This window comes from Girardinichthys multiradiatus, chromosome 4 (genome assembly GCF_021462225.1).
Source record: "Girardinichthys multiradiatus isolate DD_20200921_A chromosome 4, DD_fGirMul_XY1, whole genome shotgun sequence".
Taxonomy (NCBI): domain Eukaryota; kingdom Metazoa; phylum Chordata; class Actinopteri; order Cyprinodontiformes; family Goodeidae; genus Girardinichthys; species Girardinichthys multiradiatus.
The window spans coordinates 43,830,884-43,858,100 of record NC_061797.1 but is presented as its reverse complement, the minus strand read 5'-3'; the positions used below and the strand labels follow the sequence as shown (position 1 = coordinate 43,858,100).

The window sequence follows — 27,217 nt, the reverse complement described above, 5'->3', positions numbered from 1 at the left end:
GTTGATTTTTTCCCATTTCTGTCCATAAACTGCTGGTTTGATTTCCATTTATTATCAGTATGCATTTTTATTTTTATTATTAATTGACCCCTTTTGTAGAATTGTCCATGTCTTAGTAAGGTAAAAGGTTTGTTGGATCTGAATAGTTGATTGTGAGAGGCAGCTATTTGACAGCATTTGTGTTTATTTGTGTAAGAGTGATTTTCTTTCAACTAAGGTTGGTGCTCCGCTCACCCTTTTTAGTAAAACTGTTTATAACCTGTTGACATTCAGCATGGTGTTGGTTAATAATTATTCATTATTAATGACAATTTATTAATTGTAATTATTTAGTGATGTTAGCCCAATAATCACAACCCCAGAGTGTAGCTTTAATATTTATGTGTAAGGAATGATTTTTGGTTAGAACTTATTAATTATGAATTATGACTTTACAATTATATTTTCAGATAAATATTTATAATCAAATAATTATAAATCTCTACAGTGGCTAACAGTCAGGCTAATGGTAAAGGCAGCAAGCTTGCAGCAGTTTACCAAGAGTAGGGAGGAGAGAAATTAAATCCGTCAGTCATGGCTTCTTCACACCCCACCTAAAATAGTCAATCAGACCAAACAAGCCTTTCAAAAACTCAGGTCTTTCACAAACCTCTACCACACCCGCTTCTCAAAACTGTCTCATTCCAAGTCCCTGATCTGTTGATTGGTGCATTTCTAATAGAAATGTAAAACACTGGTACAGAACTGTGAATTGTGACAACAGATAAGATTCATTTCCAACCGTACAGCTGCTCTATTTCTTTCTCATTCTTTTTCTTTCCTGATCCTGTTCATCAAAGGATAACCTTAATATTACTTGTATAACTCCACACCTGTTTCCTGCTGTGAACCTGCTGTGAGGTTAGACACTAAAAACACTTTGGAATTTGTAATGTCACTCAAAAACCCAATCAGGATGACACAGTTAGGGACACCTGCTGAAATTTATTGGATATCATGGTTGTAAACAGCACCATCCTATGATAAAAAAGGCTTCCTTGAGATCAAACAATAAAAATTGGTCATTACTGTCCAATTTTAAAAGTAAATGTGGTGAATGCTTGAAATAAAGCCTGGGAATAAAGTATGATGGTATTCCTGGCTCACAGAGGACTAATGAAGAGTCCAACAATCCCCCATATGCTTATTTGTTAGCAGTTACATTTGTAAAATGGTAATGTCCTCCTTAGAATGCTATCTTTAAAGATAAATGCATTCTCACTGAGGAAAACTCACATTTTGTTCTGTGCTGATCTGGAAAAATGACTGCCATTATAAACCTTGCAGTGATGGAGTTTCAATTCAGCCTAGGCCTTTGTTTAGCTAGCTTCATATGTTATTCTAATTACCTGGGTATCTCACCATTAGTGCAAAAATAGGCAGACTGAACAGATTGCAGGAATGTCGGAAAACTAATATGGCTTGCTGGCTAATTGAATCACAAACCAAGAGGTCCACCACATACAATCATTACACATTTTCCTTGATACGACGTGCCTTGTGATATTACTGTAGAAAAGATGATAAATGCTAGAGAAAGGATTGCAAAATGAAAGAAGTGATACCTTGCATTCCTTGCATGTCCTGGATAGAAAATGTTGACCCTCAGAAAACGTCTGTCCCAAGTAGGCACATTGAGCTGGGGAGGATAGAGAATCAATAAAAAATTAAACTGCTATGTTGTTTTCTTGAATGTAAATACAGAAGCTGCAAGAAATAAAACCAATTTTAGATAATCAGACAATAGCAATAAAATCATGCTTTTGACATTGCGAGAGGAAAAGGAAGTTTCCAGTGTAAAGTTCTGCATTTTATTCTGGTTACAATTTTTTTTCTTTGCTAATATGCATAAGTGGATGGGTAAAAGCACATTAAGAATACAGCAGATGAAGGCCTTATAGCATATCCCTCTGGTGATAAATCAGAAGTAGTAAATAAGCCACATGATGCAAAGTCCCGCTTTCATCCTCTCCAGGGTGCTGGACCACAGCATGCTCTGTCACATCTCAGGAGTGCAGCTTCCTCGTTTTTATTGCGCCAGAGCTCCGATGTTCGCAGAGGAACAAGAGGCGGAAGGAAGAATGAGTAGAGGGACAGAGGGAGGCGAAGGAGGGCTGAAATTATTCAGACTATCCATACTTCAGGGAATTCTTTCTTTTTATGCAGTATATTATGAAAGGCGCAGCTGTCTGGGTGTCTGGGAGCAGATACTAGAACTCTATGTGCTTAAAACTTTAAAATATTGGTTATATTTCAGTCTGTATGAAGACAGCTGTGATCTTTGCTCTTTAGCCTGCCTTCATTCTGCTAGCAGAACAACATCAATTGTGAATCTAATTGAAACTACTTTTAAAATGCAAATTACTTTTATACATTTTATCACACATTGGTCCTATAAACCTTAAAACACATTCATCAGAAATAACATAATCACCACATGCCTAATTGTGTGTTGGTCCCTGTAGAGACATAGACCTATAGGGCTATGATAGACCACTGAAGGTGTCCTGTGCTATCTGGCACCGAGATGTTGGCAGCAGATCCTTTAAGTCCTGTAAGTTGTGATACTGGGCCTCCATGGATCCAACCTGTTTGTACAGCAAATTTTGCAGATGCTCAATTGGATTGAGATCTGGGGAATTTGGAGGCCAAGTCAACACCTTGAACTTGTTGTTGTGCTTCTCAAACCATTCTTGAACCACGTTTGCTTTGGATGAGTCATCCTAATGAAAAAGTAAACGAGTACCTTGACTGTTCTGCTGCCATGCAGCATCTTTTGAGACAAGTTGTATTTTCACACCTCTCAGAACCAGCATTCAGTAAATGTATCTATAGTAACCTGTCCATTGGATCAATTCACAGATGGCAGTTTTTGCTTTCTTTGTGAATTAAAAAGCTTGGCCACCCATGGTCAGGTCACCACTGTTCTGTTGGTCCAGTTTTGATTGAAACTGACCAGTGCAGACCAGGAACACCCCACAAGAGCTGCTCTGTCCAAGTTGTCGAATCATCATAATATGGTCCTTGTCAAATTCGCTAACATTCCCAAACCTGTCCATTGCTTCCAACACATCAAAGAGTCATGATGAAGCTATAATAAATATCTTTAGTCATTATTTTGTGCCACAGTGTAAGCCAAAAATGTAAAGTCCAAACATTATTTTTGATATTTAATCATTCAACTAAGCAAAATAACAAATTCAACAGACACCAAACGGTACACCAAAATGCCAATAATTTGTAGGCTAATTTCTAATTTAAAAGCCTCAGCCCAAAAAAAATAACCCTTAATGAATAGTATAATAATACCTATTATAAAGAGTAGTAAATACACAGGAACAGGAAACATTTTACACACACAGATGAATTTAATGTTATGGGTTTTTATTCTTGTTTTTTGCAACATGCAACTAATGCCTATCTTTTGTAGGCAATGAACAATAAGAAATATAACAGTTATTCAGCAGGCTCACAAATCTGATATCCTAATTGTGAAAAACACACATTTAGTTCAATTGCTAACATGCAGCAACTGGTATATTTTTAGCAGTAAATAGTACTACCAAAATCACTGAAAGAGCAAATACAACCTATCATGAGAAATTGTGTCATGGTTATAAGAAAATATGTTTTTTCTCAACAAGATATCTAAGCTACAATTTCTAAATAAGATCAAAATAACTTTAAAACACAAATTCAGGAAAGTCAAATTTTATGTGAATTTTTGTTAGGTTGAAGTGCTACTATTTGATGGTCTGCTAAAGTATCTAACAATTATTGTTGATTTATTAAAGTAAACAAATTATAGTGCTTCTAATTAATAATCTGCGTTCGATTCAAGGGGTCACAGTCAGTGATTCTTTTTAGATACTGTAAAAGCAGGGTATAAAGGTATCTGTACACTTTGAAAACATAATTCTGCACAATAACTACAGAGATCTGTGATGGATATGCCTTCTCGCATGCTGCATTTGTGTTGATACTTACGTCGGCATGTTTTACAGCAAGTCCCATCAACATGTACAGGCAGCATGTTGTCTGAGCAATTTGCTGGAGGACAGAAGACCCTGCGACACTCCACCACACCATTCTTTTGGATGATTATAAAAGAAAAAAACAAACAAGTATTGCAGTTTTAGTAACAGATCAGTGAAACTCATCTGCTTTGTCTAGGAAAGAAAGCCAAGGATGTCCAGATCAGATCAGAGTCCTAACAAAGGCACTTTTAAATGACTAAACTTAACTGCCAACAACTTGTATTGTTTCTATTGTCTATGATTTCATGTTTGCTGCACCCCAAACATGCCATGTGGTTGCATATTTAGTTTGCCATTTAAAATGATTGAGCATAGTTTATGTGCATAGCTTGCCAATCCTTTTATAGGTTGTAGAAATTAAGTGAAAATTAAATTAATCTGGTTTTCCCCAAGAATCAAAGCTAAAGAGGCAGAAACACTTTCCTTTGAGGTTTACCTCTAGACAAAAAAATGGAACCACATTGAAATATGTTACGGACAAAATAATCAGTTAACCTTATCAAAACAGAGATTTAAACATATAAACATCAGCTTACAACCTTAGCAAACTGTCTGTGTAAAAAAAACCTGGACAACAGGAATAAGGAATGAGTTTATTAAAGACTCAAGCTGTATGTTTTGAGTCAAAAAGCTCATTTAAAACAAATAACGAAATGATGTGCATTTTAGATGATGCACTGTCGGAAGATTGCCTGGAACCCCAGAAATACTGGTTAGAATAAAATATCTGTTGCAGTCAGGAAAAAACTAGCAATAAGCCCCATCTTGTGATTTTATCAAGTTTAATGTATTATCGAAATGGAACTTCTTATGGATAGACAATAAATTTTACATAACTTGGATCTGAATCAGTGAGAAAAATCCGTATCTGTACATTTCTAATCGTTAAAACTTTGGTTATTCAGCAACATCCACCTCACTATAAGGGACGTTTTTTGTTTTAGATTCTCCTGAGATTTTCTGCTTGATCCAAGATCAAATAAGGTATCTTTAAATAGAAACTTTGCATTTTTAATTTTACAATATTGACACGTAAGACTTTAGTCCTCTCCAAATGGCCTTTTGTCATTTCAAAACCTCATATTATAATTTATTTTTAAACTGTGTGGTTACTCTCCAGGATTAATATTTTGCTGAGTAATGCTGCTCAGAAGCATTCATTGCATGGATGAACTCATCTGAAGAAAAAAATACTTAAATAATAACATTGAAAGAATGACTTCACCTTTGAATTTATTTACAGAAAATATTGTTTGGTCATTTTTTTGAATATCACTTTCAGAATCAGTTTCAGCAACAATGAAAACCTGATATTTCTTTCTTGGATGTTACCAACAAAGTTGGTATTAGGCACACAATGTCAGAGCTGCACTTATAATGCCTAAGGCAAGTCTAAAGAAGTGTTTCATATAGCTGTATTGTGCAAGTAGCACACTTGCAGTAGTTCCACAGCCTCTGCTGCAGCCTTTTCTATACCTCCTGATTACTGCTGATGTGTTTTTTTTTTTCTGATTTCACCCCTCATATCATATTTCCTGCCTGCATTCTGAAGTCTCTCTGATTTTCAGTGGCAATTATTTGCTTGGTGGAAGGATAAACAAGACAGACACACTTTGTTTAAAACTCACACAGTTCTGCTTTTCACACCTCTTACCACAAACTTGTTCATGCAGTTAGGCTAACAGTAAATCATAAATACAGTGTTATGTTATGTCAAAAAGGCACCTAATGATGTGACTCTTGCATAATGTGTTAAATGCTTTTTTCTAGTGCGTCTTTATGCGCTAGCCAACTCTGAATGAGTGATCCTTCAACACTGCAAAGCAACTTAAAACTTCTGTCTTTAAATGAAAACCATCAAATTTCAAAATAAAAGACATCACATTAATTACTAAAGCTGCAGTGTTCTTGCAGTCATTCAAATGCTTAAGGACTGCATTAATTTTTGAGCCTGATATCTCTTGCTGCAAGCGCCTCTTCATTTCATGAGTCATCAAAAAAAATTCCTCTAAGAGGCTGGTTATCAGTTAATAGCATGTCCACGGGAGGAAACCAGACAGACTCAACTCTTTACTGAGCTTGATGTTTGTTGATGCAGCAAGTTGAAATCCTCAGGACCCAGGATGGTCTGATTTAACACACTGTGAGTCTAGCCCCTGTTTGAAAGCAGCCAGCCAGGTAAGGAAACTAATTAGAGGATGCCTACTGTGTTAAAAGGTGGGCGGGCTACTCGTTGCTCTGAAACCTGGTAAAGAATATAAAAATAGATTTATGTATTGGAAAGATAAAAAAGAGGTATTGTAGATCAAATTCCTAAACATTAACTGCAACAGTCTTTACTGAGAATAAGATAGGATCTTTACTAGAGATGCACCAATCTGACTTTTCCAAGTCAATGATTTCTGTTTTTCTTTACTTCTGAGCTGCAGCTTCCAATTTTGATCAATTATCCTCATCAGTATGCATCAAAGAACACATATATCCTTAATCTTCATTTGATTTTTATGCAACTCTAAAACAACGCCATAGAGTACATGTTGGTTGATGGTTAAGAGCATAAAATTGGTGGGAGCTCTTAGATTTGCTGCATTTAATGACGGGGGCCAAATAATTTTCAGGTTTGAATTTTTTGTATCCTCAGTTTTGAACAATGTACCTTCAAGATTCAATTTTGTTTAAAGCATATTGCATATTTTACTGTTAGATATTAGTAAGCACTGGAATGCACAGTCTTTGTTGCTTTGTAAAATGTTAACACTTACCTTACAAACACAATTCCTGCAGTTTTCAGGTTCCACCCACAGCTCTTTGTCCCGGTACACCAGGCCATTGGTGCTGCAGGTCCTCTCACAGTGACAGCCCTCCAGGTGGGTCAGTCTAGACTCTGCATAATTCAGCTGCACATAAAATCTCAAAATCAATTTCAAAGTTTAAAAATGCACCACTAGTTGTCTATCACCCAGTCCCTGTTATCCTCTGGTGTGCCCTGGTCAAGTTTCACATAGAGCATCTGCACCAAGAGTCATTCCTTTAAAGGGCAAATACAATATTAAGTGATCTTCATTCAGCTCAAGCTCCACACCTCAGGCAATGCTCTACTGGGATGTGACAGATAGGAACGACAGCTCCCACTCTGCCTTTCTCCTCCTTCTATTGGTGCACCCTCATCAAGTAATTCATCTTCAACTTATTTCATACTCAACTCACTCCACCGTTATCTCTCAGCATGCCTAACTCAGAAATGTGGCAAAGCAGTGTCAGCAGGCGAGTGGCAACAAACAGGGCTGATTTTTTAAAGCGAAATTTAAGATTTTCTTCATATTATAGCCAAAATTATATAGTAAGGAACATTTTTGCATAGGTGTTGGGATTTAAAAAAGTAAACATTTGAAGCTACATTTATCCACAAAGATTCATCCTGTTGATAAGAAATGAGTCATTTAATTATCTTCCTAATTCAACAGCAAATTAACTTGACACAGTGTGGCAGTTTGCTTTTTCATTTACATTGATGGAAGTAAATAGATAAGTTAGATGTAACACCGAAGAGGGATATAAGCTAAAATAATATACAATATAATATAAAATCTTTAAAAACAGGTCTGGTAAGACTAGTTCTTAAAGCTTTCTAGGTTTCTTATGTTAACTTTTCATGCTGATGCTCATCAACTGTTAAAAATAAATCAAAGAGGGTGCAGCGGTAGAGTGTGCAACCCATGTATGCAGGCCTTAGTTCTCGACACAGTTGTCCAGAGTTCCTGGTCCGGTGCCATTCGTCACATGTTTCCCCTCTCTCTCCCTCAGTATTCTTTAATCTCCCCTCCACCAGCTGCTCCCGATTCCTTCCCTTAATTAGCCTCCTCCGTAGGATTGATTCATACTCCACTTCCCTCAGTATTTATCCTCTCCGGTTTTCATTGTTTGTCACTGGTTCCTCCCGATTTCTACCAGGATGTATACCCTGCTTTCTACCATGTTTGCTACCTGCTCCATACCTGTTGTCTTTATGATCCTGTCTTGTATCGAATTGCATATTTTTTCATTATTAAATATCGCTGACCTCAAAGCTTCCCTCATTGTTGTCTGCAGTTGGGTCCAGCAACCGATCCCTGACAGTTGTTCCATTTAGAGGTCAAATGAATATACAGTATACAGTATATATTGTCCCTTAAAGTACTTCGCTCTGTTCACCTCAGTAGGAGGAGTAGTCATATCACAATCCAAAAGTTGTTGGTTGTCCTTTTGTCACATGTTGATGTGCCCCTGAGCAAGGCACTTAATCTCAAGTTGCATACTGATCTGCACATTGGTGTATGAATATGTAGATGTCTGAGAGTGCGATTGAGTGAAAAGTGCAAAATAAATTCAGTCCAATTACCAAAATGACATGCATGAATAAACATTGCCTACTGTAATTTGGTTTCATAAGCTTTTTGCTGTGAAAATATTTCATTTGGAAATTTGTGTTTGTCCTGAATTTATTAATCTGTAATAATGTTATTAATTATTACAGATTTTTTTTTTATTGTGTTCTTTAAAATACCAGAACTGGCACATAACTTTATATTTTTATCTGTCTGATTACATATTTTTTTTTTACAAATGAAATAAGATTTTGTGAAAACTATTACTCAGTACTCGATTAGCGCTTTTACCAAAAATGTTTTACTCTCACTTAAGTACGTTTTTGGATGACTTGTTTTCACTTGCACTTGGGTTTAAAAAAAGTTAAGTAATGCCACTCTTGAGTAAAATTTTTGGCTACTCTACTCACCCCTGTTCTTAAGTAATGTGACCCGATTTTTATGCACCTTGATTTTAAATAGTATCGATGTATTTTGATAAAGGTTGTACAATTTACAGTGTTTTACAGCATAAAGATGAGGTACATTACTTTTGCCAGGATGTCACTAGGTTATTTAGTAAGTTTTTTATATGTACTGAATTTTATGCTCTGTACAGTCTATGAGTGCTCCAAAGTGGTCAAACAACTATTAAATTACTCAGAAGGTAGGTTAGAGCTATATCAAGGATTCAGTATAATGAGGTGAGTGAGCATAGCATAGTATGAGATTAAGTACTTTCACTATTGGGAGATTGCTGTGACATCTGAGGAGCACTTGTGTAAATTCCATAGCAGTGCAGCATGGGTGCTGTATACACTCAACAGGCACTTTATTAGGGACACCTGTTCAATTAATTGCCAACACAAAGGGTGAATTAGCCATTACATGGCAGCCACATGATGCATTTAGTCATCTAGACAAGGCGAAGATGACTAGCTGAATTTCAAACTCAGCATTAGAATGGTTAAAAAATGTATTTAACTGATCTTGAATGTGTCATGGGTTTTGGTGCCAGACAAAGTATTTTAGAAAGTTCTGATGCACTGAGATTTTTACCCACAATCATCTACAGAGAGTGTGCCATAAAAGAGAAATATTGAGTGAGCTGCAGTTATGTGGCCAGATATGCCTTGTTTATGTCAGAGGTCAGAAGAGAATGGGCAGACTAGTTGGTTAAAAATGATAGAAAGCAAAAAGTAGCTCACATAATCACTCATTACAACAAGCCATGAGGAATAATATCTCTGAATGCACAATACAAACACATCAAACCTTAAAGCAGATGGGTTAGAGCAGAAAAAGGCCACGCAGAATGTCACTCCTGGTAAATAACAGAGGCTACAATTTACACAGTCTCATCAAAATTGGACACATGTAGACTGGAAAAATAGTGTCTGGTCTGATAAGTGTCAGTTTCAGCTACAACAAACAGATGATCAGAGTCAGAGTTTGCCATAAAAAAGTTAAAACCATAGATCCATCCTGCCTTTTATCAATGATTCGGGCTGGTGGTGGTTTATTGTCTTTGCTGACTTTGGGCCTTTAGCAACAAATTATTTTTGCTTAAATATCACATTCTACATGAGTATTGTTGCTGACCATGTCTTCTCTTTATGAGCACAATGTACCCATCATCTGATGACTTCACATTGGTTTTTGGAACATGACAATGAGTTCACTGTACTCTAGTGGCCTCCACAGCTGCCAGATCTCAATTTAACAAAGCACCCTTGGGATGTTGCACAATGGGCAATTAGCATTATGGATGTGCAGTGTTGTGCCCCCAGCCATATATAAAAACATGGATGAAACTGTACGCAAAGGTGCTGGTAGTAGCAGTCAAAAAATCTCTAGCAAAAAAAATCTCTATTGAGTGTTTACAGCTGGTGGCTTTTTACCTGCTGGGGCATCTGCCACAGTATCAAATACATAGAAAAGTGATGCTGGAGCATTATTTACCTAAGGCATTGTATCTTTCTATGCTCACTGAAACACAAGGCAAATACGCAGCAGTGGAACGGGGGTATTAGCACACAAGATGTTAAACAAAAGTATAGATGAAAAAGAATCAAGTTAATATTTTGAGCCTTTATTCATCTGAAATGTTGAGTGTGGACTTGAAAGGATGTCCTCCGAGGTGAGCTGTGAAGAGCTTCAAAGCTTCTCCGTAAAGAAGAATGTGGAAACTTTTTTCACCTTTTATAGAACTCAGACTTTCTGATGTTGTTTAGGTCACATCTAACCAGAAATGTAGTAAGCAGTAAAAGGTTTATAAGTACAAGTGGTATATAAATAATTAACTCTCTATGTGGAACGTGAGGCAATTTTTAAAGGTCCCATTGATATTACTACTCGGGTCCAACTCAAAAATTATAGGTTCACTCAAGAGAGTCAAAGCTGCTTACACCCCCACCACCTATGCCTAGAGACTGGTCCAAGCCCCGGTGTCAAAGACAGAAGTGTTGCTGTTGTGCGATTGAGGCTTCTAAGGAAAAATGAAAAACACTAGATCTCACTGAGACATTTTACTTTGTTTAAAGGGGTCCCAGCTGAAAAGCTATGAGAAATATGAATGGTGGAGACGTGTCTCGGCAGACCCCTAAACAAAATGTTTGAAATGCAGTTTCAAAGGCTTGAAGTCTGCCTCGAGGCTCCACAGAGGAGTACCTTTCCTGTAAAACCTAAGCATCAAATGGTACCATGATGCAGCACAAAGGACTCAGAGGCTAAAAGGCATGTGGCTTCTATTTTTAATACATGAAGCAGGAAGATGTGTGAAAAAATAACATTTCTATACAAAAAAAGGCAAATGAAAAATTCTTGTCCAGATATATTTATTACATCGCATCTTTTGTTTTTCACAATGCATGTAAATGGTACATAGTAAAAATAGTTTTGACATAATTCTGGGAGCCACTATCTGGAGCATTTAATTACATTTTATGATAAAGCCAAAATAAATCATAACTGCTGGAACGAGATAACTAACGACAATGGTTGTTAGATTGAAAGGTGTGTGTGACAACTGTCTAAGCTGCCACACCAAACAATTCACAATAATAATCTTTATGTATCATTTATTTTAATTCTGAAAATACTTCCAAATGTGGACAAAAATAAAAGAAAATGCTAATCTTTATTAGGCATAATAACATTTAACACTTTTAGATATTTTCATTGACTATTTGGAGTGCACATATGTTGTTACTTTTATTTGTCAATTTTGCAATTATATATATATAGTCAGTCAGTCAATTTCTATACCGCTTCTACCATAGTGGGTCGCGGGGAAGCTGGTGCCTATCTACAGCAGTCTATGGGCAGGGGACGGGGTACACCCTGGACAGGTCACCAGTCCATCGCAGGGAAACACACAAACAACCATGCACACATTCATTCACACACCTAAGGGCAATTTAGAGAGACCAATTAACCTAACAGGCATGTCTTTGGACTGTGGGAGGAAGCTGGAGTACCCGGTGAGAACCCACGCATGCACGGGGAGAACATGCAAACTCCATGCAGAAAGACCCCCAGTCGGGAATCGAACCCAGGACCTTCTTGCTGCAAGGCAACAGTGCTACCAACTGCATCACCGTGCAGCCCTTGTATTTTTTTATTAAAAAAATAAAAAATAAAAATGTTAAACTCCAAAAAGTTTCATGCTGTCTGCCAAAATTGCTTTTTTTACTGCTGAAATATTTACTAATTTGTAATATCAAATGCAATATACTGCATATTTGAAAGAAATGAAAGTGGACACATTATGAATAATATTAAACATTGAGCTAAACAACATTTATTTGTGGTAATTATATTTAATGTCATATGTAATATACAGGTCCTTCTCAAAATATTAGCATATTGTGATAAAGTTCATTATTTTCCATAATGTCATGATAAAAATTTAACATTCATATATTTTACATTCATTGCACACTAACTGAAATATTTCAGGTCTTTTATTGTCTTAATACGGATGATTTTGGAATACAGCTCATGAAAACCCAAAATTCCTATCTCACAAAATTAGCATGTCATTAAAAGGGTCTCTAAACGAGCTATGAACCTAATCATCTGAATCAACGAGTTAACTCTAAACACCTGCAAAAGATTCCTGATTCCTCCCAGCCTGGTTCATCACTCAAAACCCCAATCATGGGTAAGACTGCCGACCTGACTGCTGTCCAGAAGGCCACTATTGACACCCTCAAGCAAGAGGGTAAGACACAGAAAGAAATTTCTGAATGAATAGGCTGTTCCCAGAGTGCTGTATCAAGGCACCTCAGTGGGACGTCTGTGGGAAGGAAAAAGTGTGGCAGAAAACGCTGCACAACGAGAAGAGGTGACCGGACCCTGAGGAAGATTGTGGAGAAGGGCCGATTCCAGACCTTGGGGGACCTGCGGAAGCAGTGGACTGAGTCTGGAGTAGAAACATCCAGAGCCACCGTGCACAGGCGTGTGCAGGAAATGGGCTACAGGTGCCGCATTCCCCAGGTCAAGCCACTTTTGAACCAGAAACAGCGGCAGAAGCGCCTGACCTGGGCTACAGAGAAGCAGCACTGGACTGTTGCTCAGTGGTCCAAAGTACTTTTTTCGGAAGAAAGCAAATTCTGCATGTCATTCAGAAATCAAGGTGTCAGAGTCTGGAGGAAGACTGGGGAGAAGGAAATGCCAAAATGCCAGAAGTACAGTGTCAAGTATCCACAGTCAGTGATGGTCTGGGGTGCCGTGTCAGCTGCTGGTGTTGGTCCACTGTGTTTTATCAAGGGCAGGGTCAATGCAGCTAGCTATCAGGAGATTTTGGAGCACTTCATGCTTCCATCTGCTGAAAAGCTTTATGGAGATGAAGATTTCATTTTTCAGCACGACCTGGCACCTGCTCACAGTGCCAAAACCACTGGTGAATGGTTTACTGACCATGGTATCACTGTGCTCAATTGGCCTGCCAACTCTCCTGACCTGAACCCCATAGAGAATCTGTGGGATATTGTGAAGAGAACGTTGAGAGACTCAAGACCCAACACTCTGGATGAGCTAAAAGCCGCTATCGAAGCATCCTGGGCCTCCATAAGACCTCAGCAGTGCCACAGGCTGATTGCCTCCATGCCACGCCGCATTGAAGCAGTCATTTCTGCCAAAGGATTCCCGACCAAGTATTGAGTGCATAACTGTACATGATTATTTGAAGGTTGACGTTTTTTGTATTAAAAACACTTTTCTTTTATTGGTTGGATGAAATATGCTAATTTTGTGAGATAGAAATTTTGGGTTTTCATGAGCTGTATGCCAAAATCATCCGTATTAAGACAATAAAAGCCCTGAAATATTTCAGTTAGTGTGCAATGAATCTAAAATATATGAATATTAAATTTTCATCATGACATTATGGAAAATAATGAATTTTATCACAATATGCTAATATTTTGAGAAGGACCTGTATAGTTCAGAATAAAATATATTCAACTAACTCATCTTCATGCCAGACTACCTCTTTACAGATCAACTCTTTTCAGCAGTTGAGAAAGCTAATAATGCTTGACAATATTTCATTTAATGCTTTAAAACTGTGAAATATTAAACTGTTTGTAGATGTTCCAAGTTCCCTCTGGATTATTGAAGGACCTACAGAGGCAGATAGTGCCAACCCTAATCAGAAGTAAACTAAGCACCTGCTTAGGGTCCCCACACCTATTGCAGAGAAACTGTCAAGTCAGTTTTGCATAAGTATATTTTTTGGTATAAGTAATACAGCAATGGCAATTTTAGAAAATAAAACTTGATTTTTTTGTATTTAAAATCATGTTCATGTTATGTTTAAAATATTTTGCTGCTCAGTGCTGTAACATTTTAGAAGTAGAGCATCTGTCTTTACACTCCACCTTGGAACCACCGCTTTAATTAGCTGTTATTAACTTCTAAACAGTTGAAACACAAAGTTCTCTAAAAGCTAAGGAAAACCATATTTCAATATGTTTAATTGAGCAAATATTTTCCCATGTGCCATCTCAACCATTAAGCCACTGGTTGTACACTCAACTGGTGTACTATGTTATCTGCCAGTTTTATTTTTCCAAATGTAAACTGTACTAATAATTATGTTAGCTGTACCATGCTCTGATAGCAGCAATCACAAAATAATTAGTAAACCATGTTAAGATTAGCACATATCAGCAACAGTTCGTTGTGTTACTTTCTTAAACTGTAAATAAGAGAAAGTAAATCTTGCTCTTGGTCCAAAAGGCAGATGCATCCACTGCATTGCATCTAGTTTGATTAGGTTATCGATTCCCTCAAGCTGCCCAGTGTTAAAGACAAAGCATCACAGAAATCTAATGCTTTTAATAGCCTCAGTTATAATTAAATTGGTTGGGTTTAAGTCGGAAAGCTTAATAGGAAATAACCAGGGGAATTGTTTTCAGGACAAGTAAAAGCTCTGTGATTTTCACATACAATTTGCTCCTTCCCATAAAGACAGAAGTGTGATATATGCAAATTCTGCCACGAATAACCAAACACAGAGGGGCTTAGTGTCATCTCACCTCACCTTGACACTCCACTTCACAAACTAGGGAGCAAGCAATTATTCACTGCATACTCGATCCTTCAATTTTCCACCGCATAGGCAGAGAGCCATTTAGAGCAGGAGATGACTACATCCTCCCCGCTGTGAATTGTGTGTGAAGTGAGGTCATGTGGCAAAAGGTCGAGCTGTGCTCATGCCACTGACACAGTAGTAGGCTAATGGGCGTCATCTCAAACTTATTTACACCGAAAATGTTCTATAGCTCACTCACCAACTGGGTTGTCCTTGCCTTATCCACTTCTACCTGATGGCACTCTCACAAGCACATAAGTGCACACAAAATTACACATATACACAAAGACCATCACATACTGATGTAGATGGTTTATGCAGATGTTTAGCCCTTGAAATTGATCACTTTCTCCCTTATGGCTAAACATATTACATTGCCCGTATGTCTCCTGTTGAGTTGACGCAGCCACCATTTCCTGAGCCCTGTTTTTACCTGTACCTTGTGTGTGCAGCTCAGACCAACCTAAACTGTGGTGTAGTATGTAACCCAATAAAATGTTTTCAGATTTTAAAATCTACCTTGAGATTTCATATTACTTGCTGTCAATGGGTCTATATGAGTTTGGAACACTTGCATTGTGTCAGTTTTCATCTCCAAACAGTATAAATACATTTCGGTCTTGTTCTGTCAGCTTTTTTGTCATTTTCACTGTTTTGTCACTTGTAAGTTTCTTGTGAGCTTTTAAAATTCATTGGATTTCCAGCAAGAACACTGTCTTTTGTTACCTCATTTCCAGGCTGCATTTAGTTTCTTACACTTCATCACACAATGGTGAAACTCACCATTTTATTGCTAAGAAATATACATCAACTCAAAGACTAGACAACAACAAATAATACTGACATTGTCACAACTAAAAACCGTAGGTCTTTTACTATATGTAACAATTATATATTTCTAGTGAAAATGTCTAATATTAAATTTCCCAAATAAGATTTCTTCTCATCCTAACTCCAAAGCCTTGCAAGCGGATCAGGAAGCAAACTGAATTTATCCACTGTTAAAAGGTGTGTTAAATATGCATCCCAAGTGTACATATTATCAATTCCTATTGATTTGTTTATTTATTTAGTTAGTTAGTTAGTTAGTTATGTGGGTTTCCTTTGTATATTTATTCTTTTATATTTATTTTGTTGTGCTGGGCGCACGTATATCTGCTCTCCATCAGAGCAGTGTACACTTCTGACGTCCTGAACAGAGGAGCGGTCATCGTGTTCAGGGGCGGTCATCTACATGGAGCCTTCATCCCGAACTGATCTCTCAGATCTGGAGCAAAACAGAAGTATATCTGTTCGCTACACAGGAGAAGAAGCAGTGCCCTTTATGCTTCATGTTTTCTAACACTGTGTTAGAAAACTAACAATGCACCAACAGAGAAGCTCAGAGAGGACTGGGAGATGGACAAAGCCAAAGAAGACCTGTCAATGGCACTAAAAGGCTTGAGACTGGGGTCAATGTCCATGTTCTAGAAGGACAACAACCTTACATATGCACCAGGAGCTGGATTAGGAGTGTAGATCAAAGCATATAACAAACCTAGTTAGTTTACAAGTAAAATGATGTTTACCAATGTACTTTACCCAATCTGAATGAGATTAATATTGAAAATAGTAATGTACTTCAATGAAACCAGCAACAAATTTTAAAAAGTCTTTTGTTTTGTTTTGTATTATTCCAAATGCAATCATTTGCTACCATTTTGCACAGTCAATATTGTTTTTCCACCTGCAATTTATTTGTAAAACAGTTTTGCAATGAGTATTTTTTTAGATGTCTTTTAGTCTATGGAAGAGTGTTCCAACTCATTACCTTCAGGGTCATCTTAGCAAGTAGCTCCTGCAGGTCCATGATGCCCTGCACGAGGCTGAGGAAGTCGCTGCAGGTCGGACAAGCTCAATGGGCAAACAGGATGCATCAAAAAGAGAGTAGAGAAGAAAAGGAAGAGCAACATAGAAACTTTCAGAAGGACGTTTCACATTGTAAAAAAAAGATAAACCTCATTCTGACTGCTTTCGTTTGACACTGTCCATGGCAGCCACAGTAAAAAAGTGAAGCTTGAAATGTTTGTAAGATGATGTAAGATGTCTGTTTTATGCTCATGGTCGGTGTTTGTATCAATATTAAAGCACCAGGATCTGATTGCCTTATTGATCAGAGACAGAGAGTAAGAAAGCAGAAAGCAGTGACCCTGTATCTTAATCTGTTTAACAGAAAACAAATCCAGAAAGAAGAAACTGGGCTTCACTGTAAACCAAAATGAAGACAAGGCTCTGCTGAAGAAGAAAAACATATCATTCCTGTCTGATCCATTGTCTATCACAGACCAGTCTTAAAACGGCATACACAAAGGATCATTTTTCGCTCTCTTCTTTGTTGTTGACAATTCTGTTATGATACTTACTGCGATTAAGATTAGGGCACTGTGTGATGTAGCCATTTGGAGCAAAGATCAGTTTCACATCCTGAATAATGCCCTGAAAATACAAAGACAATAGTAAAGATGGATTATCCCTTCTGTTAGTTGTTCCTTTAGATCTACAGGCCACAAAATGATTTAAGATAAGAATAAACAGCTAAGATGCTTACAAAACAGCAAAACATAAAGTTTATAGTTCTAAGACTACAGTCTAATTCACTGAGTCAGTCCTACTAAATTATATGCATTCACAGTAAAAAGAGAAAATGTAAGGCTGTAGATGGCTACTGACAGATTCTGCATTCTGAATCTCTCATATCTGTAAGATGCTGCATTGCAGCAAACAAAGTTGTGCTTATTTTATTAGTCTATGGGAATCAATGGTGCCTGCTACATGTGAAGAAAATGTGCCTAGTGCAGAATGTTTAGAACAGGTTTTCTCCTACAGATTATTTAATGAGATTGTTTCAGCAGGTATTGTTGTATAGTACAACATAAATCTTATGGGGTTCCTTTTTAGTCAGTTAATAGTGGATTAAATCATAAATTTTAGGATTTCCTCTATTACTTATGTCAAATTATGGGGCTCTTAATCCCCTAAAGTTTTAATGACTCTAAACTATTGCTCTTGAAAAGAACATAAAAACATAATGTATTGAATGTTGGGAAAATATTTTAGCTGCAACTCAGTATCTTGTAGAGATGTTTTCCATATTTAAAAACCAAATCTTGTAGTGAATTAAAAAATTATAGTACTTTTAAAAGGTTTTTATAACCTTTGAACCATTTCACATCACATTACAGCCACACACTTTAAGGTATTTTATTAAAGTGGTGCTTAATTGGGATGTGGAAAAAAAGTGTTACATGGTTGAATAAAATAAAAATCTGAACAATCTAACATACAACTGAATTCTGCCACCTTTACCCCCATAGCCCCCAAAAATGTACTTTCTTCAAAAGTCACCTAATTAAATAAGTCGAGTTCACCCATGTGTAATTTAATCTGATTATAAATACAACTGTTCTGTGAAGGACTCAGAGGTTTGTTAAAGAACCTTAGATCAAGGCGTAGGCATGTGTTAGAACGCATCAGTCAAAATCCAGGCCTAAATCCTTGAAATTTGATTTTCAAAGATGATTCATCCAATGAAACATTCAGTCTAACTGAGCTTAATTGTTTGTTTGTTTTTTTGCAAAAAATGAAATTCAGACAAGACATGCTCTAAAAAACTCCAAGTGCACTGAAAGGTTTTTTGCTAAATATCGATTAAGGAGGGCTGAATACAAATGCATACCAAACATTTTAGAAAAAAAAAATCTACAACAATATATAATTTTCCTTTAACTTCACAGTTATGCACCACTTTGTGTTGGACTTTCACATAAAATCTTTCATAAAAGAATTATCATAAAATATGAAAATATTCAAGCAGTATGAATAATTTTGCAAGAAACAAAATGTTTAAAAAATATACTGCCATGGTAAAAGGAAAGTAATACCTCTTTCACTTCTGGCCTTAATCAGATATGTACAAATATATACCACACTAAAACTTAAAGGGGGAGTACTTTCACTGGAATTTTATATACTACCTTACAACCCATTTGAATATCTCATCACAACCTAATAAAAGGAAAATGACTATATCAAGCCAGAAAATATTATCTCATAAAATCTAACATTTTTAACAGACTGTCAATTACTCTAACAGACAAGTCATTTCTAGAGACAAGTGAGTAGTAAATAGTAGTTTCAGCAAACAGTACCTTTTCTTGTGTAAAACGATGGTAATGAAACACCAGGGTGCCCACACACATCGAAACCCAATGTCATTTCACTTCTCTTTCGAAGTAGCTATACTGATAACATGCTGGAGGGACATTAGAATTCAAAACCTGAAGCACATTCTGCATCATCGTGTCTGCTTTATGTGTGTGTGAAATCCTATTTGCAGAACAGTTTCCTGTCCTGGATGCCTGTTTTCACACAGACACATAAAGAGAGGGAGCCTTAAGGTGAACAGTCTTATACCACAGACTAACACAAAACACACACAAATACCTTATCACATACACGCACACACACACACAAACACACAATGTGAGCAGCAGATGGTTAGGAAGAGATTGTCAGTGTCGATTAGGATGGAAATGAAGGTATAGATTAAAAAAGTCTGTTCCGCTGGTGTAATATAGGAGCCCTGACCACACATTTCTTTGAATGATCAGAAGGGTATTTGAAATGAATACCAAAATATTTTCTTCCCTCTTACGAGCTCCATATCTCTCTCTTAGACATAGTTATTCAAAGTCTATCTCTGAATGATGCTTTCTGGAAATGATATGCATGGTCCTATGAATTACACAGCTTTCCTTTATACAAGTAAAGAAAAAGCATGGGTAGCCTCACATTTTAAGTTAACAGACTGAATTTGAACTTATTCATGGCATTGGCATTACATCTAAAACCACCATCTTGCAAGAGGAGATGGCATGGTGGTGGCATTCAATGGGTTGTTACTACGACAGACAAATTAAGATAGCATTTAAAAGTCGTACTTTCTTTAACTCACCCACACAGAAATTATGAGTACATAATTTAGTGGCTGTCTAACTGAAACTAGACCCATTACATTTTTTTCATAATTTCAAATTGATCCTTGCAACCCTACCCTCATGCCCACCAAACCATGCTTTTGCACTGAAAAGTGCATGATAAAATATAAATAAAATTAGAAAATCATAAAATGGTATTAGAAGATTATTTTTAATATTACTTGTAGAAAGACATTACAAGGTGCTCTCCATCCTAGGTAATTTTCCAACAGGATCATAATAACCCAAGCTTTGGCAACACTGGAAACTCACACATCAGTCTCCAAAACTGGGAGCACTGGTGTTACTGTCTCAAGGTTTCCAACTCAAAAATTGCTCCATTGACATTCACTTTTGCCTGTGCTCAAAAATGTTATGAAATGTGCCTTAACATTGTCATGCACATAGTTAGACTGCGTAAGACAACCGATTGGTTGGGTGATGCTGCACACAGAAGCTTTATACTTTTTACCCACATTGCAAACATCTTTTTGATAGTTCTGAACCAGGGAATCTATCTACCATCATTAACTGTCATTATAACATGCACAGGAAAATGCAAAACACAACTTGGAAGACACATGGAAGACGCGACACATGGACCCTGTTGTAGCAAAAGCCATGGTGTGCAGTGGGCTAGCTCACATGCCAGCCATGGCCATCCTTCACACTCATCTGCAGAAAAACATGTGTGTTTGGGACATTCATGCCCATTTTGTCTTTGAAAAGCATTGTACACTGCTCAAAAAAATAAAGGGAACACTCAAATAAAACATCCTAGATCTGAATCAATGAAATATTCTCATTGAATACTTTGTTCTGTACAAAGTTGAATGTGCTGACAACAAAATCAGACAAAAATCATCAATGGAAATCAAATGTATTAACCAATGGAGGCCTGGATTTGGAGTCACACACAAAATTAAAGTGGAAAAACACACTACAGGCTGATCCGACTTTGATGTAATGTCCTTAAAACAAGTCAAAATGAGGCCCAGTATTGTGTGTGGCCTCTACGTGCCTGTATGACCTCCCTACAACGCCTGGGCATGCTCCTGATGAGACGGCAGATGGTCTCCTGAGGGATCTCCTCCCAGACCTGGACTATAGCATCCACCAACTCCTGGACAGTCTGTGGTGCAACGTGACGTTGGTGGATGGAGCGAGACATGATGTCCCAGATGCGCTCAATCGGATTCAGGTCTGGGGAACGGGCGGGCCAGTCCATAGCTTCAATGTCTTCATCTTGCAGGAACTGCTGACACACTCCAGCCACATGAGGTCTAGCATTGTCCTGCATTAGGAGGAACCCAGAGCCAACCGTACCAGCATATGGTCTCACAAGGGGTCTGAGGATCTCATCTCGGTACCTAATGGCAGTCAGGTTACCTCTGGCGAGCACAAGGAGGACTGTGCGTCCCTTCAAAGAAATGCCACCCCACACCATTACTGACCCACTGCCAAACCGGTCATGCTGAAGGATGTTGCAGGCAGCGGATCGCTCTCCATGGTGTCTCCAGACTCTGTCACGTTTGTCACATGTGCTCAGTGTGAAACTGCTTTCATCTGTGAAGAGTACAGGGCGCCAGTGGCGAATTTGCCAATCCTGGTGTTCTCTGGCAAACGCCAAGCGTCCTGCACGGTGTTGGGCTGTGAGCACAACCCCCATTTGTGGACGTCGGACCCTCATACCATCCTCAAGGAGCTGGTTTCTAACCGTTTGTGCAGACACATGCACATTTGTGGCCTGCTGGAGGTCATTTTGCAGGGCTCTGGCAGTGCTCCTCCTGTTCCACCTTGTACAAAGGCGGAGGTAGTGGTCCTGCTGCTGGGTTGTTGCCCTCCTACGGCCTCCTACACGTCTCCTGGTGTACTGGCCTGTCTCCCGGTAGCGCCTCTAGGCTCTGGACACTCTGGACTACCTGAGCCACTTGTGTGGGTTGTAGAGTCCGTCTCATGCTACCACGAGTGTGAAAGCACCACCAACATTAAAAGGTGACCAAAACATCAACCAGAAAGCATAGGTACTGAGAAGTGGTCTGTGGTCCCCACCTGCAGAACCACTCCTTTATTGAGTGTGTCTTGCTAATTGCCAAAGATTCCCCCCTGTTGTCTATTCCATTTGCACAACAGGATGTGAAATTGATTGTCAATCAGCGTTGCTTCCTAAGTGGACAATTTGATTTCACAGAAGTTTGATTTACTTGGAGTTATATTGTGTTGTTTAAGCCTTCCTTTTATTTTTTTGAGCAGTGTATTTCAATGTGTTCATATTTAGAGGTTAAACCGAATTCAGGAGATGCTCTTCACTGAGAATTTGGAGGCTTGTAAGGGCTTTTAGATTCAGTCAAAGTCTTACATGGTTTTTCTGACAAGGAAAATACCTTAAAAGATGAGAAAGTAGTCAGTTCATTTCCACTTTCTGATTTAATATTTAGGGTGCTAAAGTAACCAGTCAAAGCAAATAAAAAAGTGTCAATGTCTTCATATTTTGAGATCAGATTTATAAAAACAGAAGAAACTGTTCTGTTAAAAGAGATCAAAAAAAGACAACAGGAAAAATAGTTTATCAAACTGGTTACAGGAAAACGCAAAAATGTTTTAAAATGTGTAAAAAGTTCAATATTTTTTGTCACTCATTTCAGAAAGCTAAACTTATATTATATACATTCATTGCAAATATTGAAATATTTCAGGTTTTTATTTCTTGTAATTTTGATGATTATGCTTCTTAAGGACGCAATTTGCTGCTGTGTTTTGAAGTAGTTATAAGGTACAAGATCTTAGCAATCTGTTTCTTACTGTGAACAAAACTTTGTCTTGCAGCTGCAATCATGGAGGGGACAGTGTTTTTAATTAAACCTATTCACATTCCTACTTTAGTTGGCCTCTGTAACAGACTTCTGCTCAAATTTGTACAATGAGAAATCTAGAATCCTGTGGGATATGCAGTAGAGCGAAAAGAAAAATAAAAGAATGTGAATAATACGCAGGAGTGAAGCGACATTACACAAAACACTAAAAATGGAGCTTTCTTGCACCCAATTAATTTTAAGTCTAAAGATATGGCTATAATATCACGTTATACTTTAGCAAACTTTCACAGGTTTTCTTTAATGATTAAGAAAGGTTTAAGTTATGAGTAACAGTTCTAATATCTATTGTCAGTCAAATTAACCGTACAAACCAGTGGTTGCTTTAAAAAGTTACATAGCTAAACGTACATAGCCATATATGAGAATAAATATTACACCAAACCATATTTTCCAGAATAAAACATGTTTGAAATTGTAGGTAATGTATTTTCGAGCAAATGCTCTTTTTTGTCCTTACACCCTCAATAGTTTCTGTTTAATACAATAAAGAATTAGCATTAAAATAACATAATGACAGGACAGGTAGCTAAAAACCTGGCTTCAGAACTGTCAAAATTACAAACTTTTTCTGTCAAAGGCTAACATTGCAGAAATAAATAATTAGGTTTGGTGTCACTTACTAAATACACTGCAAGATATAATGGTTTATGTTATTGCTAGAATGCAAAACTAGTTTATAAGATAATATGTTAATGCTCACATGCAAAAACCCTTTTAAAAATAAAAAATAATATATATATTTTATTACAAAAACATATCTCTTTATAGTTTGCCCTTTCATTTACGGTGCCTTAAAAACCATTTATATTGTGTCATCATACAACCAAAAGCTTCAATATATTTTATTGTAATTTGTAGAATGGACCAACACAAACTATAAAATAATTGTCAAATGGAAGGAAAATTATTTTTGGAAAGTTCTGTTTACAAATATAAATTTAAAAAGTAAATACAGCACCCTTTTATCTGCCACCCCAAAATAAAATCTACTTCAACAAGTTGCCTTCAAAAGTAACTACAAAGTAAATAATAATAATAAACCATTTTATTTATAATAACATTTTATTTATAAGTAAATCTCAAACTGCTATGTCATAAAACAAGTGATAAAAAATTAAAACACAAGGAGAGCATAAAAACAAGTTGAGGCAAAAGGAAATGAGCAAGAGTTCAATTGAAAGCTTTCTTAACCAGGTGGGTTTATGGCCATGTTTAAAGTCATCCATAGTCTCTCCCCATAACAGGGGAATAAAATTACATGCCTGTTGATGATATGAGAATCAGGGATAAACCATGAAAATGGATGTTTAAAGATGCTCACCGTCCATTCTGACAGAGCTTGAGGTATATTCCAAAGAAGAATGGGCAAAAACTGATTGAAACAGAGCCCTAATGAAAAGTACTGAAAGACATTGATTAAGGAGGACTGATTAGACATACACACCACATTTTTCAGGTTTTTATTTGTAAATTATTTGAAAACCATATTATCTTGTGTTTTCCACCTTACAACTTCACACTATATTGTCGTGGTCTAACACACAACATTTAGGAGACATAAATGCTTTTTTGTAAGGCACAGTGCATAGATCTGAATTGACGAGGCACTAATAAAACTGAATTGAAGTTAGTAAGAGAACAGATTGCCGCTTTTAGAGATATATATACAACAATTTTAGCATGACTTCTTGTTGTTTCAGACCACAGAGTATATTAGTAAAAGTATGATATTGATGCTGAAAAGATTAAGTTGAATTAATTTGAGCAACTAGGCACAGGAAAATGCACACTGCATAAAACATTTAGGTGATCTTTCTATCATTGTCCATGTAAGAATAATTATCATCTAGTGGTGCATGAAACAGAGCATTTCAAAGCACTGGCTTCAAACGAACTTGTCCCTGAGGAGCAGCAGGCTTGGCACAATAGATTTTAGATAAAGATAATTTATTACAGTTGCTCCCACAAATGGAGAGACTCCCAGGAGGAGTGAGAGAAAAAGGAACATTTTCAGGCACCGCAAAGGCTCAGTATGTTTTATTTGAAGGCCTAGTTAGCTCATCTTATCATTATCCCACTCAAGTCCTGAATAGGATGGACTGGACCTACTGCTTTATTTCAACTCCTGTCAACAGTGTTACATACATAGCTCTTGGTTATTTTTCTGTTCTCTTCACCTCTTGCTTCTTAGCGGCCTCTAAGCTTTATACATACGGTGCCATAAGTAGGCTATGCATGCCTCCTCATCTTTAACAGGTTAAACTAAGGTGCAAATTGACACGATGTGGGAAGAATTGTAAGAAGATAGCATCCAATGTACATACCTGATATTGAAAATACTGCCACTACTGTCTGTGGTGTCCTTAGAAAGTCTGATAAACTGTCTGATCTAAGGTTTGTTTTTACATCTCAGAAAATCTAACTTGATATAATAATCTAACTCTAATTCTCCCAAGTTTCTGCCTGACTATTTTAACACAATGAATGAAGACAATGAAAAAGATCCTGCAAATTATTTCTTTCCTAAAATGGAATAAAGGTTAAAACACAATTGGGAAGATTGCAGACATTTTAAATTAAATGTCACTAAATACACCTGAGGTGCATATATCATGATTAAATTCTAAATTATTGTTGATTTTCTGAAAGATTTTTCTACAAACCTTTGCGTACAGATAGAGAAAAACATAGAAAAGGTCAGAAAGTGTTACACAATACAAATCGAAGTTTCTAGAATGTTCTGATAATTGATTTCTTACTTTCTGTTTCCCTGTAGTTGAATATGACACGACACAGGGGCCCATGTTTTTCCTTTATGAGGAAAATGTTAAATGTTATCTACCTGCGAATCAATTGTTGTGGAATGATGTGAGAAAAAAAGCCTCCTACCATCACAAACGCAAACATGTGGAGATTGCTAAAGTTGTTTGCAGATGTGAGTAATCCAGTTCGAGAAAGTAAAAAGCCTGTAGAGAGATCAGCTCCAACCATTTGCATTTCTAGCTCCACACATAAAGTTAGGTAAAGTATTGTTTATGATACACATTACTTATGATTATTTCAATGATGCTGTGGGCCCTGGGAAACTTGTAAGGCCCAAATGGCATGATTAACGCTTTGAAATACCTGTAAAAACTACCAGCAAATTGAAAGTAAGATGCCATTTGGTCTTTGAACAGGATAAAGATCTAAAACCTATAGCATTGGATTTTTTTGCCCCTCTGAATAAATTTACTCAAAATAAAGGTTGGGAAAAAAATGGTGTGAGTTTATGCTAATGAAATTACAGGTCCTTCTCAAAATATTAGCATATTGTGATAAAGTTCATTATTTTCCATAATGTAATGATGAAAATTTGACATTCATATATTTTAGATTCATTGCACATTAACTGAAATATTTCAGGTCTTTTATTGTCTAAATATGGATGATTTTGGCATACAGCTCATGAAAACCCAAAATTCCTATCTCACAAAATTAGCATATCATTAAAAGGGTCTCTAAACGAGCTATGAACCTAATCATCTGAATCAACGAGTTAACTCTAAACACCTGCAAAAGATTCCTGAGGCCTTTAAAACTCCCAGCCTGGTTCATCACTCAAAACCCCAAGCATGGGTAAGACTGCCGACCTGACTGCTGTCCAGAAGGCCACTATTGACACCCTCAAGCAAGAGGGTAAGACACAGAAAGAAATTTCTGAACGAATAGGCTGTTCCCAGAGTGCTGTATCAAGGCACCTCAGTGGGAAGGAAAAAGTGTGGCAGAAAACGCTGCACAACGAGAAGAGGTGACCGGACCCTGAGGAAGATTGTGGAGAAGGGCCGATTCCAGACCTTGGGGGACCTGCGGAAGCAGTGGACTGAGTCTGGAGTAGAAACATCCAGAGCCACCGTGCACAGACGTGTGCAGGAAATGGGCTACAGGTGCCGCATTACCCAGGTCAAGCCACTTTTGAACCAGAAACAGCGGCAGAAGCGCCAGACCTGGGCTACAGAGAAGCAGCACTGGACTGTTGCTCAGTGGTCCAAAGTACTTTTTTCGGATGAAAGCAAATTCTGCATGTCATTCAGAAATCAAGGTGCCAGAGTCTGGAGGAAGACTGGGAAGAAGGAAATGCCAAAATGCCAGAAGTCCAGTGTCAAGTACCCACAGTCAGTGATGGTCTGGGGTGCTGTGTCAGCTGCTGGTGTTGGTCCACTGTGTTTTATCAAGGGCAGGGTCAATGCAGCTAGCTATCAGGAGATTTTGGAGCACTTCATGCTTCCATCTGCTGAAAAGCTTTATGGAGATGAAGATTTCATTT

General features: G+C 37.4%; 1 protein-coding gene across 1 annotated transcript in view; it reads right to left on the bottom strand.

The window, feature by feature from the left end:
• Positions 1-27,217, bottom strand: part of LOC124867156 (protein kinase C-binding protein NELL1-like) — a 339,275-nt gene that overhangs the window by 203,625 nt on the left and 108,433 nt on the right. Inside the window, exons 6-10 of the mRNA XM_047363441.1 lie at positions 17,423-17,495; positions 16,831-16,913; positions 6,839-6,973; positions 4,027-4,129; positions 1,605-1,678 (exon numbers count right to left, since the gene is read on the bottom strand). Coding sequence (XP_047219397.1) covers positions 1,605-1,678; positions 4,027-4,129; positions 6,839-6,973; positions 16,831-16,913; positions 17,423-17,495 — 468 coding nt within the window. The remainder of the gene's footprint in view (positions 1-1,604; positions 1,679-4,026; positions 4,130-6,838; positions 6,974-16,830; positions 16,914-17,422; positions 17,496-27,217) is intronic.